The sequence below is a fragment of the Lactuca sativa genome, chromosome 5 (assembly GCF_002870075.4).
Source record: "Lactuca sativa cultivar Salinas chromosome 5, Lsat_Salinas_v11, whole genome shotgun sequence".
Classification (NCBI taxonomy): domain Eukaryota; kingdom Viridiplantae; phylum Streptophyta; class Magnoliopsida; order Asterales; family Asteraceae; genus Lactuca; species Lactuca sativa.
In genome coordinates this window covers 312,279,420-312,296,895 of record NC_056627.2, presented here as the reverse complement: position 1 = coordinate 312,296,895, position 17,476 = coordinate 312,279,420, and the positions used below count along the sequence as shown (strand labels likewise).

At 33.0% G+C, this 17,476-nt stretch overlaps 1 protein-coding gene across 1 annotated transcript; it reads left to right on the top strand.

The window, feature by feature from the left end:
* The first annotated feature begins 664 nt into the window (after positions 1-664).
* Positions 665-2,725, top strand: LOC111887913 (uncharacterized). The gene has a single exon (XM_023884049.3). It carries the CDS (start codon positions 1,037-1,039, stop codon positions 2,552-2,554), a length of 1,518 nt encoding a protein of 505 aa, XP_023739817.1. The 5' UTR covers positions 665-1,036; the 3' UTR covers positions 2,555-2,725.
* Positions 2,726-17,476: the final 14,751 nt, after the last annotated feature.

Below are 17,476 nucleotides of genomic sequence, written 5' to 3'. Positions count from 1 at the left end.
TTAAATGATCACATGTGTCATATTAGTATCCAAAAATCTCATTAAATCTTCCTTAATAAATGAAAATACTTTTGCCACATGTCTTCTTCTCCTTTATTTTGACAAATGTCATTTTCTAAGATTTTTAAAATTGTTATTTTTTGGGAATTTTAATTTTCTAAAAATAAATTTCCAAAAAAAATCTAATGGGTTATATATATATATATATATATATATATATATATATATATATATATTTGATAATAAATTATAATAAATGATCCAACCAATTTGATTTTTTTCATAAATGCTCCAAAATATTACATTTTGTTATGAAAAAACATTATTTTATAAAATATTTAATGTTTATATAATCATATTAACTTTTATTTTAAAAAAAAAAACTCATATAATACACGGGTTTTACACCTAGTGAGTATTAAATGTTACACATGTAACCATTTAATTTGATAGAATGACATGTAATAAAAAAAAATAAAAATATATTTAATTTCTCAGTTACCTTAATAATCTATTTCCGAAACGGTTACTCGGATCAAAACTATAGGGATTTTTCGGTAGATTCCTTTTATAAATGAGAAACAAATAATTCGAAAAATAATTAATAATACTCGGCGTAATAATAATACGCGTTGACACCGTTTCCTCGGTCCCACTCATTATTTTCTCTCTCTCCAATACCCTCTGGTCCTCTTCTACTCCTCTTCCATCTCCATCATCTGTATCTTCATCCAGAGCATCTCCAAAGTCCAAACCCAAATCCTCACATCACAGGAACTCAACAAAATCAATTTCACCGAAGAACAACGATTCCCCATGAATTTTATGCAAAAATCCATCTGAAATGAATCATTTCTATCGCCAATTTTACATTCAATTCGTTCTGTATTTGCTTCTTTCCTTCAACACTCCTCACTCAACCCTCGTCGGAGCTAACCACACCTCCGCCAGATTCTGCTCCCGCTAGTAATTTCCACTTCCAATCCCTCATTCGATTTTAATTTAATATAATCAAAATCACTCACAGGAGTTTGTGATGGAACTCGCCGCCGGTAAATCCGGCTTCCTCCGAAACGTTGTGGTTCGCTTTTTGTTATTTTCCCTTCTCGTCGTTGGCGTCCGATTTGCTTATGTCATTACCATCAGAGGCGAATCATGCAGCTTCGGTGATGATTTCTGTTTCTTCTCTTCAACCTCGCCGGAAAATCAAAACCTGGTCACCGCAGCCGGAGGACACCTTGACTCTTCCTCTTCCGTGACCCTCAACCCTATCGCCGCCGCCACGCCAGAGGTCCACAAACGTGTGATGTTTTATATCACCGTGTTTCAGGATCTGATCGTCGATGGGTTCCTTTCGACGAAATCGAAATCTCTATGTGTCGAAACACCCGTCGGTGAAGACGTATATGCTCTGAAAGAGATCGGCGTCGATGATTCCGTCGGAATCTACAAAAAAGCATCGAAACCTTTAGTAATCAATGGGTTAGGGCATAAGCATCCTTTTAAGGACAACACATTCGATTTTATATTTTCCGGTAACGGAGCTTTGGACAGATCTGACAAGGCGGCGGAGTTCGCGGCGGAGGTTGGACGGACGCTTAAACCCGAAGGGTATGCCGTCATCCACACTTCTTCCATAGATACATATAGTTTCAATTCTTTCATTCGTTTATTCAATTGTTGCAAGTTCGTACATTCTCGTCATATGGATGGATTCGATCCTGACATGCCCCACATTCATGAAATCGTAATGAAGAAGATAGTCGACATCAAAATTAGAGAAAAAACCGACAGTAGTCTAAGCAATCGGTGCTCAGTTCCTGGGTATAAACAAGATCTGTTAAAGAAAGCCGAACCTCTGATTGAAACAGAACCACTGAAACCATGGATTACCCTGAAGAGAAACATCGAAAACGTCAAATACCTTCCATCAATGGCGGACATCAATTTCAAGCAAAGGTACGTGTATGTAGACGTGGGAGCTCGTAGCTATGGCTCCAGTATCGTTAGCTGGTTCAAAAAACAGTACCCAAAACAAAACAAAACCTTCGACATATACGCCATTGAAGCAGATAAGCATTTCCACGATCAATACCAATCCAAAAAAGGCGTCAAATTACTACCCTATGCTGCCTGGGTGAAGAACGAGAGCTTGGTTTTTGAGATTAATCAAACCCCAGGTGATGAAAACGTTGAGAAAGGAAGAGGAATGGGTAGGATTCAGCCTGTGAAATCTGGTGGTGGGATTGTGGGCTCTGTTGATGTTATTCAAGGGTTTGATTTTGCAAATTGGTTGAAGAACACAGTGACAGAGAAAGATTTTGTGGTGATGAAGATGGACGTTGAAGGGACTGAATTCGATTTGATCCCAAAATTGATTGAAACAGGTGCGATTTGTTTGATTGATGAAGTGTTTCTTGAATGCCATTACAATCGGTGGCAGAAATGTTGCCCAGGTGTGAGGAGTCCAAAGTATCAGAAGACGTATGGGCAGTGTTTAGATCTGTTTAAATCTTTGAGACAACGTGGTGTTCTTGTTCATCAATGGTGGTGATTGGTGTTTGAAGCCCTTTTGTATTATTACTTGAAAATGTTGTAGTTGTTATAATATGTTTTTGTTTGTGTACTCAGTTAAAGTAATTTGTTTACACATTGTACTCTTATGATTTCTGATTGGATTACACTTAAGAAATGAAATGGTATACACGGCTAAGTCGTTTAATTAGTTTCTTATGTATGTTCCTTTTGTTGCTTAGTTTATTAGGAATTTAACATGGTGCTAATCTTGATTAGTAAATTGTTTGATTTAGTCCTTTTTGTTATGTATATCACAAGGAAGAACAAAGACTTTTAGACTATGTTTGATGTGTCTTGATAGGTCTAAAATCGATGTCAATAAGCCAAAAATTGAAAACTTTTGTTTCAATCCGCAAAAAGGTTGAGCAATATAGATAGAGATTTGTTTTTTGATATTTGGTATTTGGTATGTATAAAAGAAATGAATGCCCTCAGTCGATCAAAAAATAAACCTAAAATGTGTATGGAAAAAGAAGATTTGTCATCTTAAGATCATGTGAATCCTTGTTAACTTGAGAGCATCCACAGCATGATAGTATTTTATGAAACTTTTTAAAATGAAAAAACTTATTTGTGTCTTCACATTATAAGAGCTTTTTCGACCTCATAATAGTTTTGTCTATTTACATTATAAGAGTTTTTTTAGTTTGTTTTTTATAGACCTCATAATAGTTTTGTCTATTTATAATTGGTTGAAAACATATAGAACTCCCTAGGGATGAACATATACGAATACCCAACTAAATTTGATAGAAACAAAAACCGGCAGTTTATAAATTGTTGGAACCGAAACAAAAGCCGGTTATATCTATTCCCATTATTTTGGAATTGAAACGGGTTCCAGTTCGTTCGGGATACTCACTCAATCAATAAAAAAATTGAATAAAAATGGTTTAAAACCACTTTTTTAAGCTAAACTAATTTAAATCCGCTCTATTTATGAACACACCCACAAATGTTACATCAACATCATATACAAAGTGTCTAATTTATTGTTGCACAAGTTTTAAAGAAGGTTACATCGACATCATATACAAGTTGGAAGATGAACTATTTGGATTGTAGTAGCTTCATTTCGTTAAAATATCGATAAATAATAAATAATTAAGATTATGTTCTCACGACAAATAATTTTTACCACAAAATAAAGCATTTAATCACGTAGACAAGGTTAATATACTAAAGTCAAAATACACAACACAAAGGTTGATGTCAGATAGCGGTTCTGAAAAATGAGGATCGGAACCAGAACCGTTTGAGACAATTCCAATACTTTAGGAGTCGGGACTGTCATTCTAGAACCAACGGTTTTGGTTCCGAAAATGGGTACATTGTTCCACTACTCATCCCTAGGACTCATTGTATCATTGAACAATTTTTTTTTTAATTAACAAACTCATTGGAAAAACTTCTCTAATAGTATTTTCAATTTTCAAAAGGTTTTTGGTTTGAAAAAACTTTTGTCTTTAATCTCAGTCCAAATATTCTACATACCAAACCCACTCAATGATTCTCATGTTTCCATATATTTAGGGGAGGAAAAAATTATTATTTTTTGTCTTATTGTCATTAATTTAAGTCTAATACAATATCAAATGCATTACAAAGTTGTGCTTGTGGTATCTAATGATACAAGAGAAATGGGCCTAAAGTTGCCAAAAGTAGTGTTGTGTCATGTGTATTTATAGATGTTTGCTTCGCCCCTTTCTCTCTATGTCTATATTTGGTAATAGTAGGAGATGGGCCCATATTTGATGAGGCATCCATTATTATATGAAAAGCTTTGGTGTAAAGTACGTTGGGATCATGGGATGTTTTAGGTGTCTCATCGATCATGTGATGTTTTATGTGTTTCATCTTTCAACAACTCAGACTTGATGGCAATGTTTTGCATTTTAAACAGAATACACGAGAAAACTCCCTTAAAATATGATAGTGATATATTGGTTAAACCCGTGGACTAAAATGCATGATAATTGGGTTAAATTAAAATAGCAATGTAGTTATTGGTTTATCAAATTTTGGCAACTTATTTTATTATTTATTCATAAATATAAACAGGACCAGGGCCGGTCCAAAGCTATTGTGGGCCCAGGGCGAAAAGAAAAAGTGGGCCCCCAAATTCATAAACATAATAAAAATTAGTTTAAAATAAAACACTATAAAATTCACTATTAATATTAAAAAATCACAAATGTTGTCACAACATTACAAAAACAACTAATTTAAAGGAGAATATTTCTCCTAGCTTTTCTTGATGCAAAATCATTAATAATTCTATCCAAATCAATTTTATCTAACATGTCTTTCTCTATACATAACATTGTCAATCTGTTCAACCTTTCTTGCGACATTGACGATCTTAGATAATTCTACAATAACTTTAGCTTTGAAAAACGTCTCTCTGCAGATGCAACCGTGACAGGAATGGTTAACATAATGCTATATGCAATAAAAGTATTTGGGTAACAATCAACAGCTTTAACAAACTCCAAAATTTCAACAGCATAATTTATATCATTAGGAATGTCATATATCTAGTAGTGTAGTAATACTTTGAATGTTTGAACTTTGAAGCTAAAATTCTAAAAGAATAAAGTCAGAAGCAAAACATTAGAAATTTTGAAGACTGAAATCTGATATAGTAAAAAAAAAAAAAATAGAACAAATTGTCAAATGGGTAACCTGAAATTCAAAATATCTTTCATATTACTAAGCAGAATATCCAAAATATCCAAAGCAAATAATAATATTATGGATTTCATATAGAGGTTTGTTAGTCTTATGATAAATCAACAATAAAAATACATAACATAATATGGGAAATCAAGGCACTGCCACTACTCAATATCAAAATCTGGTAAAATGCTAAAGCATCCATTTTTTTTTTCAGATTTGAGAATTGAAACTGAATTACTAAACAGAAGGCTAGAAATTAAAATGAAAAACTAGATATTCAATTGAATTGAATCAATTTGATACATAAACAAAATTTTCGTAAATTAGTGAAACAAATATCTGTTTCCCTAATTCTTCATATTCCTATTTACATGAATCTAATGAAACCAACGAATTGAATGAGAATTAAGAGACTGAAATTGATTAGATAATTACCTGGTGTCCTTGTCCTTATGTAGGCGTGTCAATATCAGTTTATTTTCAGCCTTCTGCAACTGAAATCGATTAGAAATTGAATCTAATAGTCGATTTCAGCCTTCTGCAATGAACTCGCAAGTTTCATTGTAGCATTCGAAGATGAGAAATTCACCCGAATACCAATCAGTTTACGATTATCCGAGAGAGGCAAGAGAGTAGAGAGATGCGTGAGACTATGAGAGACAAAGTGAGAATCGAGATTTGAGTATTGCGAAACTGGAAACGAGATGTATTATATCTAGATTCGAGAGACAATTAGCCGTTAGAGATTAAAGATTGTGAGAGAAAATCGACGATTCAGTATCAAGGGAAGGCGTCGATTCAATTAGCTACCGATTCATATGGCGCCCTAATCTCGATTTCCCACGTTCCCCACTACCATCCTTAGTCTCGTTCCTAATTAGGTTAATGTGATTTTGGACTAATTTGGGCCCTAATTAAATATATAGATAAAAATTTATATATATATATATATATATATATATATATATATATATATATATATATATATATATATATATATATATATTCTAGAATTTTGGGGCCCCCTCGAGTCGTGGGCCTTGGGCGGTCGCCCATGTCGCCCACCGTCAGGATCGGCCCTTACAGGACCGACCCAGAAAATGGGAACATAGTCGACCGTATATGGCCCATCTTTCATAGGGGACTAAATTTTTTAGTTAGTGTTACATATTGGTATTTATTGATCAATGTTATTCAATTAAGAAAATAAATTCATGGGCCCTAAAATATCATATATTATATTGTATGACATGGATTTTTCCACTTTGGAGAATTGGATCGTCAACACGAAAATCAAGAACCATAAGAAATGCCTCACATCGGAAATCTCAAGTTAAAATTTGAAAAAATAATTAAAATAAAATAAAATAAAATAAAATAAAACTGGGAGCAATTAAAAGAGGGGAACGATATGAAATAGGAAATTAAGTTTTCTTATCATTCTATGGAAGCAATGGTCTACCTCTTTGAAGCTTGTCCATCCATAAGGTTCCAAGAAAATAAATGATTTACTTTTGTTTCTAAGGGTTAAATCATGCACAATCCTTACTTCTTGGTTTCATTTGAGAACCCCACTCGTGTTATAAATCCTAAAAAATAAATTATTTTTGTTTCAAAGGGTTGTCCACCCCCCATGGTGGTAATGGAAAGATTTTTTTTTTAATAAGACTCAATTTGGGTTTTGAAATTAGAATGTGTCTTTGGACATATCAAATTTGAACATTTTAATTAATTTCATTTAATGTAAATGGCAACCTAACTAGTGTTGGGTTATGAACTTATGATTTATTATTATTATTGAAAATATGAATTGGCTTTAATGTTTATCTAAAATTTGTTTTCTTTTTAGTTGCTGAATTATGGAATAACTCATTACATAAGTGGAAATGTAGTATTGTGAATTGTGAAATGGTTTCTCTAATGGCTGTACTAGGCAAATGGATCAACCGTTGTAAGTTGTAACACAGTTGCAACTCTACAAATAGTGCATGCTATATTGACTTGTTTGTATTATTTCATAGTTTGAGATTAAGTGATATGTAAATTGCCTATGATTTTGTTAGTTATGACAATGTGACAATCAAGGTTAGTCGTTTCCAATTTGCATGTATTTTTTTTAGTTTTGTTGCTATTTAAATGTCTATTTGTTGTCATAATGGTTTTTTAAGTTTCTAGGAACAAATAAAGAAATGAACATCTACTCAAACGACTCTATAAACAAGGTGCTTTTTCAAAAAAAACTCTATAAACAAGGTGTTTTTGTTTCGTTACTATTCACTAGTTGTTTTTTTTATATGTGTAACATTTCCTTCTATCACATATCATAATATTGTTCATTGCACGAAACTTTCTAGTGAGTCACGCATCATGGCATTGATCTTGCATGGGCATGTTTAATCGCAAAGTTCTTACAGATTTGCTGCTCTCACGACCTTTAAAATGCGTTGTGACAGAAAATGTATTCACACCTATGATAAGCAATGTTTAGTTCTCATTCTCGGCCGATATAGAATTAGATACAAATAGCCATCACATTTAATAAATATCTAACCATTTTTGAACATTTAATATTTATTTTTTGTTGACTTGTGAAAAATATGTCATTTGGCAACATATGCTTTACCAAAAGGGTTGTGCTATAAGTACCCCCTTAACCAATTTTACCCCTATAACATTAATCTAATCAACCTTTACTTTCGATTTGACATCATTTTTTCCCTTTTTTTGTTTATTATTATTATTATTATTAATTTCGATATCGATATAAAATTCGGACAACATTTTAAAATCCGCACAACATTATAAATTCAGACGATATTATAAAATTCGAACGACAATATAAAATGGAACAAAAGTAAGTCTCCTCTCAATCCACGCACCACACAAGTGTAAAACTGAACCAATTAATATATCAATTATAAATAAAGACAAACTTTGTTTTTGTCCGTTTTATATTGTCATTCGAATTTTATTATGTCGTCTGAATTTTAAAATTTCATCCGAATTTTAAAATTTTATCTGAATTTTAAAATGTTGTCCGAGTTTTATATGATTATCGAAATTTAAAATAATAATAATAATAATAATAATAATTAAAAAAATAATAAAAACAACAAAAAAAACAAAATAGGGAAAAAACAAAAAAAAAACAACAAAAGACGAAAAAAGTGGAATATGAAAAAAAATGAGAGATACTTATAGCATTAGCCTTACCAAAAACCCGTAACATATTTGATTTTTTATCTATAACAACCAACTGATTTATTTAATAACCAATGACGTATTTTGTTTTTATCCAAAAAGCAACTTACTTATATTTAAACCAAATTAATTAATATGTATTTTTTCTTTTCGCTTACTAGTTTTTTTAGTTGCGAAAAATCTTAACATGTCATGTATCATTTGTCTTAATATTTAATTTTAATTACTTTCTACCTTGTACACGTGATTAACATTTGGGATGAAAGGAGTTCGCCACCCTTAACATTCCTACTTTACTTGTTGTTTAGGTGCTACATTAGCTTTTCTCTCTAATATGGGGTCTAATATGGGGTGTCTTTTTAGCCAATCCCTAATGCAAATAATATACCTGCCCCAACACACTCCCAATATACAAATACTTAATAATATGATACAAGGTGACGGTATGCCTAGAGAGAAAGAGACAAGTAGGTTTAAGGATGCGGTGAACCCTTTCAACCCTCATTTAGTGACAACCCACAATACTAGGAATCATGGTCTTGGAGGCATCGGTTCCTCGGGTACCACACCCATCGATTGTCTACTTTGTCTACCTTTAGGGGTGATGGTTATACAACTCACACTTTCCACATGCAACATCAAATCCACAGTAAATATTATTTTCTCTTTTTCATTCCTTTCCAAATTTTTCAAAACACATGGAAATAGTCATATTTCCCTTCCCAAATTTCCCACACACATGACAACCTTTTCAAGAAGCAAGCATGAGTAAGGGAAGTTCTATGGGAGCAATACCACATCAATTAGGGGTGTTCCTGCGGGTACCATACTTCATGCATCCCTTTTGTCGAGTCCCCATTTCGTCCCTTTCTCAATTAATATCTCATTTGTTTGGTGTTAACAAATGTTTTCAATGATGTGTAATTGATTTTATCTGAAAAGAAATACACATTATCATAAGTTTTGTTGGTTTTTGAGGAGGACTCGTGAAAGACTGAGGGTTACAATTTATGGTTTAATGGGAAACCATAATTTCCAAAAACCCCAAATTTTCTTTAGACCCCCTAATTCATTGTGCCGATTAAGAATCAATAAGAGAGGGAATGTTTGCACATATTCTTAGAGTTTTTTTATGGTAGATAAAAGGGAAAATGTCTTATTTGAATTTTTAAGGAGGGTAATGGATGTAAAGAAAAACAAAGTGTGTTTTCGAGTTTCATTTAGGAAATGAAATGAACGGTAAAGGGAAAAAAAGAGTCCCCACACCTCTAAAACCGATTCTCTCAAGGCCTTTTTTTGAGTTTAAAGTTGAGGAGAAGATAGAGGAATCATTCCCCTCCCAATCATCCCACATTTATATTTTAAGGGGAAAAAAAGCTTAATTTTCCCTTCATATTTCTCAAATGAAATTTAAAAACATGTTTATTCTTTATTTCATCCTTAAAAAAACTCAAAAACATATTTATCCTTTCATTTTCCTCGATTCCTTCCTTAAAACTTGAGAATGAAGGTGGGGACGTCATGGTGTTTTTATATTTTGAAGAGAAAGACCCAATTTTATATTATTTTTAATTTTTTAGAATGGCTAATGCATACACCCATATAATATTACTCCTAAATCTATATATTTTGTTGAAACTTGAACTCTCAACCGTTTAGGCAAAAGGTTATGGTCATAATGTGTTTACTAAAAAAATAACACCATATCAACTCTACATCAAATTCACTACATCCTTACTACCACATCACTAATTATTGGAAATGGTTACCACTCCACATTATTTATACTATTTTTTTACGTTAGATTCTACAAAAAAAACCTAGTTTTTAAACACAAATAAACATATTACTATTAAAAAAACTACATTAAAATTAAAAATTAGAAATTTAAACCTACATTACCAATTCAAAATACATAAAAATTAAAAGCTATAAATTTAAACATTCATTACTAATAAAAAAACACATAGAAATCAAAACATAAAAATTAATCGTCGTATTTTTGGATGATCTTGCGTTGCATTTTTAAAATTGTTGCTAGGTTTTTCGGCACGATACACGATTAAGGTTGTGCGTTCAAAATTTTTAGATCGTTAAGTGCTATTTTTTTGGTTAAGAGTTTCCTTTGATTTTCATACTTTTTTCGAGAAAAAGTAGATGTTTGTCTATTTTTTCCGAAAGTACTTCTTCGGTACTCGTTTTTCCGGATGATGATGTCGCCTGTTTCCCTTTGTCCTTTCCCGGTGGTCGACGAAGGTGGATTAATTGTGGAGTCACCCTTTCGGTTTCGTCGAATGTAACACCTGTAGATACGGGCTAATCAAATAAGTGATAAAATGACATTTTGGCAAAAGATTATTTAGGATAAATCATCTTAACCGAAGTTATAGTATATGTGACAAGGATTTTGTACATATAAAGAACACTCAAATCTGACTTTGTGAGAGCAAGTTATGATTTTTATAATATTTCAGTGTAGCAATATATGGCTCAGAAACCGAAATTGAAATAGGTCGATTGTTAGGAAAAATAATCTAAATGAGAGTTGTAGATATCGTCAACACCTATCTATCGATATAAAGAAAGTCGAGAACGCGTATCATATGAGAGATTTATGAATTTTTAACATACTTTAATAGTTTAAGTCTGTTAAAAATATAACTTTAATAATAAAGTCAAAATTAGCCGACGAAGTTTAAATGAAAGTTGTAGATCTCACCGATAGCTACATGTGGATATACAACCCATCGAAAACAGATCTCCTATGAATTAGTTATGAATTTTCACTCGCGCGCACAGACAACATGCGCAACGCACACTGTCACTCTATCAGATGCTCGACACGTGGCACCACACAGAGAACGACATGTCACCCTGGCCGACCAGATACTCGATGCATATGGGATATAGTGTGTAGCACGCACCACTTTCCATCCTATATAAACCCTCGAGTTCCACCCATTTCCTCATCCCAACTCCACCCGAATCCTCTGGAGTTCTTTCCACCCCTTAGTCCCAATACTCTTGATTTCCCAAACCCTTTAGAAAAGCCCTACGGTGTCAGATAACAAACAATTAGGAGCTCTCGAGTCGGAGTTCTGCCCGCTTAATTCCTAGTTTTCATTAGTGTACTCTGTAAGTTAATCTATACTTATTTTATTCAAGTGTATGTAACATCCCGATGATAAGGTACTTCTAATTTTGACCTTATAATTGAATTATATTACATTTTGGACCCTAAGTAAAAGAAAGTGTGCATCGAAGGCCCTAGTGGCATTCTCGTAATATTGGATGTTGGGGAGTACGCCATGCGTACGGGTGTATGTTGAGCGTACTAGGGCGCGCCCTAGTACGCAAGGCATATATATGTACATAGGGCATATGTACTACGCATGCAAACCCTAATTTTTAGGGTTTGGATCGTATTTAAACCCCATTATAGCCTCATTTCTCCTCACTTCCTTAGCCTCCATCCTCTTGATATGTTTTTGCAACCCTAATCCATCTTGTGAATCATTTCTAAGCTTGAGTTTGTGTGTTTTATGCCTTTGAATAAGAAGTAAGGAAGAAGAGACCACCTTGGAGGAGTGAAGCTCTTTATATCCAGGATCACCCCATCTTTTTGCACCATTTTGAGGTGTCAAGTTCTGAACTTGGTGAAGTTTCATTTAGATATTGTTTTGGAATGATTTTTGGTCCTTTTTGTCCCAAATATGGAGATTCATGAACATATCATGTTCTTGACCCATTAAGTTTTCCTTTCAGACCTTTTCATGGGTCTTGAGTCATAAAAATAGGTTCCAAATGGTTGGTTTTGCTCCAAACATCATTTAGAAGGTCTTAATGGATTAAGAAGTTGAGTTAAGCACTTAATTGGCATGAAAAGTCATAAAGTTGGAAATTTTATGACTCTTGAGTGAATTATAGCATGGATCTGAAATATAGATGTGAGAGCTTAAGCCATTAAGCTCTTAATAGGATTTTGGAGGTCTGGGAGTACGCCTCACGTACCTGGAGTACACATCGCATACAAGGTCAACCACCTTGATGGTGGTCAACACTCAAGTACGCCCAACGTACATTTGGAGTACGCCCCACGTACTCACTCTGGGTTGACTCGGTTGAGTTGACTCGGCTAGGTTGACTCAATTAACTTAGTTGATTTGGCCGGTTGGACTTTAACTTTGACCAAGTTTGAATTAAGGGTATTTTGGGATTTTGATTCAGATTGGTCATTTGGTTAGATAGGTGACGGTTAGAGCTGAGATTTGGAATCGAGGCCTCATTAGCTTTTTTCCAGTTTGTGAGGTGAGTTTTCCTCACTGTACTTATGGGTCGAAGGCACCAAGCCCGACCCATTGGTTTGATATCCTTTTATTCACTAATATGTTGAGTATGGAATAGATATGCATGATTATGCTAGTTGTCGATATGTTAGTCTGGTAGATCTGTAGGACTACCTGTGATTCTGTCTGCATGATTATTTGTATATGTTTGTTATCTATTATATGTCAACATATTGTGTTGGGTTGAGGTTGTACTGCTTCGTGTTGTAGCCAACAAACCCTGGGGCATTCTAGATATGATTTGAGCGCCGTGTAGGACATGCTAGACTCATACTTAGGGCTCAAGAGCATTCCAGATACGAGCTGAGGACCGGGTGGTATGTCGGACTCGTACTGAAGGCTTAAGGGTATTTCAGTCCATTGACTGATTGGGTCAGGGAGTAAGCCAGTCATAAGATGTGGGCCCCGAGGTCAAGCTAGACTTATATTGTGGGCTCATGGGTAATCCAGTCTTTTAGCTGTGGACCCAGTATATGTTATCTGTTTATATGTTGGTACTTTGAGGGAACTCACTAAGCTTTGACTTACGGTTTTTAGTTATGGTTTCAGGTACTTTGGATGATCTCGAGAAGGGGAAGGCGTGACCATACACATCATCTGTTTTATGTACTTTTGATCTATAGGATACTCTAATATGGAACAATACTTTGAAAACAATGATTTTGTAAACATTCTATGGTTTTGGGTTGTTTTAAAAAGTTTAAATTTCTTGTGATTTTTATGGATATTACAATGTAACTTTTAATTATAGTCATAGTCGTTATTATGAACCTATAATTAAGATTTATCTGTGACACTACAAGAAAAAAGGGCTTCTGTGACTAAAATATCAAAGACTGATTAATCAGTCTTGGATACAATGTATCTAGGACTGATGAATTAGTCTTAGATACTATCTAGGCCTGATTTTAACGTGTGAATCATTAGAGTCTGGCCAAACTTATTCGAAACTAAAATTCAATCCCTATTATGTTAGCGTCGGTTTAGGTTTGGTGGGAAACACATTAGGGATTGAATTTTTGTCTCTCGAATAGTTTAGCGCGAACATTGACTTGGGGTGGGTGGGGGTGGGGGAGTTATAAGGGGCTGAGTTTCAGCCACTGATAGACTTGTGTCACTTTTGATTATGTAAGGAACTTATTAGGGACTGAAGTTCAGTCATTGATACAATTACACTAATTTATCCTACAGACGAAAAGCTTTTTAAAGACTGAATTTCAGTCCCTAATAGACATGCACTATTTGACATTCGAATGAACACTTATAATTGACTAGATCTTTGTATTTACGACTGATTATTTAGTCATAGACGCCATATATCAGAGACTGATGAATCAGTCACGAATACTAATTTGAAGGAAACTTATAAGGGACTGAACTTCAGTCTTGGATAATCTAAACTCATTTGGCTTCAGAGAGAAATCATTAGGGACTGAATTTTAGTCCTTGAGACACCCATGCCCTCCACTCCACCTCATCACATCTATTCCATTCACTTCCGATAACCACCACTCGTAAATTAATTCAAGCCATATGGACTATTTATGTGATTTACTCTTAAGAAAGAAGGTTTTGAAAACCGGACCGGAGACCAAACCAGTTGTCTTATATGTTCTATGGTTCAACTGGTTGGACCGGTCTCAAAAAACAGAAAAACCGGATGATGTCATAATTACATTATTATTAATATTAATTATATAAAAAATACAAAAAATAAAAAAAATAAATACTTTTTTTTAAATTTCCGATTTTTACCTGTTCAACTGGATCGGTTCTAACGGTTCTTACAAGTTTAACCGGTTCTTATCGGTGCACATGACGAATGGTTGTTTGGCCTGTAAGACCTGGATTGAGGACCGGTTCCTGATTGAATCGGTTGAGCTAGCCGATCCGGTCCGGTTTTAAAAACATGGTAAAAAACAAAACTTTATAGCAATTTGTATAAATTGAAATAAAAAACATTGAAATTCAATAAAAAAATATAAAAACATTTAATTCTTAATGGAAAAGTACTAGTCCTTAGATTTATTAAAAAAATGTAACAAATAAAATATTAATATTGCAAATAAGGAGGAACGCGCCTATGGTTTGGACGGGATACGAGATCAACACGATCTTTACCAGAATTGTCGAGGATGGATATAGATTAATGGAACGGTTATTCAATCACATTCGGCCACTCAAAACCTTATCATTACCTTACCAAAATTGAAGGAAGGCTAGCGACCGCAAAGAGTCAAGGGATTTGTGAAAAGTCAATTCCAAAATGTGTGATATCGACTATTTTTTTTATATCGATTGATTGAGTATTTGTGCCTCTTGTTTTCTTTCTATTGTTTATTACACTGACTGATTAATTGTGCACCAGAAAAAGCAATAAAGTAAAAGATAAACCAATAAATGATTATGAGTGATTTTTTTGAAGATGAAACTTTTTGCTGCTAGATATTGGAGTAACAAATATTTGTTTTAACATAAAAATTTTGATTGGTTATGCGCATTGCCTTCTAAACTATGTACGATGCTTATCATATAACTACAATGAATATCTAATTAAAATGCCTAAATTCTAAATGCAATGCCTAAAATGTAAGTTCAATGCCTAATCTAACTACAATGCCTACTGTTTAAAATCTACTTTTGTGTGTGAAAAATATAGTGAAATCAATGTATACGATTCTAGGTGAAAGCAATGTATACAATTCTAATTGACCATTTATTCATGTTTTTCTCAATAAAGCTTGGAGTACAATCAAGTTTTCCCATAAATCTTTTCTCCTGTACATTTAAATTTTATTAGTTGTGAACAAACACAGGTCGTATAATTGGAATTGGTTCATGGCAAAGATTATTAAATAAATTACAGAAAAGATTAGCAACTATATGACTTCTTTTCAATAAAAACAATCCAACTGTAAAAACAATTCCAAACCCATTACATAATCAATAATCAATAATAATAGTTAACTTATTGTCAAAAACCAAACTGTGAATTCATTTTAAATTATATTCTTTATTTTGTGGTAAATGTTTAATGTTATATGTAAGATATTTACATAAAATAAACAAAGGGTACTAGGATTAGATAGATTTTCTTCCAGCAACAATTTCATAAATAACATTTTTTTTTATTGTTGATAGCATTCTGATGAGATACCCACACCTTGTGCACAAAGTAAAGTGTAGTGCCTTGTTACATCTAGTTATTGATTAAATTTTTGGTAGTGAAGAACCAATGTTTTCTGTTTTGCTTGTAATTTAAGCAGACCTAGCACTTGTAATTCCGGTTTGACATACAAAATTGCAATCAATAATGATTTAAATATGGCCCTAAAAGTAACTCTAAAAGTAGATATATACTTAAGTTCCTAAGCACCAAACGTATTCATTTACAAAAGCAATATTGTCATATATTGTGAAAAGTATTGTGTTTACAACACTTTATACTCAGAAGTTAGAAATTTTATCTTAATTAGATTTGGACATCGAACATTTCTCTTGCACGAACATTTCTTTTGGCTTGGTATGAGAGTAGCACCAATTATCCATTGGTTTATAAAATAGCTTGGCTGCTTTCGTTTTATTCTTTTTTATTGAAAAAAAAAATGTTTTTTTTAACAGCTAATTACCAAACAGAAAAAAAAAAGTTTATTTTAACTGCAAAATACCCCTGGATAGAACTCCCGCACTCAAATATGGCAGGCACAATGCACTAATTTACGACATTAGGTTCTTTAAGCTGCAATGTCATGTCATCACATTCACATTGTAATAAAACAACTAACAACAAATCATCATAATCATGTATCATGGGTGTAGTTTAATTTATAAAAAAACACAATGTATGTAACATGTCAGTTGGTGGGGGAACAGGTGTATCATCAACTAGATTGGCGGAGGCGAGGTCCTAATATTAATAAAAAGGCTTCACAGATTGTGGAAAATCAACCTGATGCTCGAATTAAATTGACAAGAGATACATATATAAAGAAATTCATTGGGGATTCAGCAACATGTTTTGCAACGGAGGTTGGATTTGTGATGCGGAGCTTTTGTCAATGGAATTCCATACATGGGAGAAAGTAGCAAAAGAAAATAAAGAATAAATTATTAATAGATTACATGTAAGTTATATATCGTCTTCCTCAATCTATTCTTTTTGGTAAAATTTAAACTTTATAATTGCAACTAATTTATTATAAAAAAAAACTATTAACAATGTTCAATTTAAAATTATGTATTAAATGTAGGAAAATTTTGAATTACCACATGAAGATAAAGTTCTGATGGAGTATGTAGATGAACAAATGTGGAGGCAATGGAAACGCACACGATCGATAACAAATCACAAATTCGCCATGGTAAACTATCAAATTAATATATATTTGTATTAATATATTCATGAAAAACTATATGTACCTTTTCTTATATTAATCTTTATTATTACAGACAGATAAAAAGACTCGATTGCCCTCGAGCCCAATCAAGCTATATCATAAATTGCATTTTCACCCTATAAAGAAATGGATAAATGATGAGTCACATATTCAATACGTAAGAATGATTTCTTGACTAATATTGATTTTTAGTTATAATATATTGATATTGGTGTTATAAGTTATTATAATATGTTTTTATGTTGTATTAGAAAATATTGTCCAACTCAAAGAGAA

Bases quoted from the DNA above. Each gene is read 5' to 3' on its own strand.
- LOC111887913 (XM_023884049.3), top strand. From the start codon at position 1,037: ATGGAACTCGCCGCCGGTAAATCCGGCTTCCTCCGAAACGTTGTGGTT.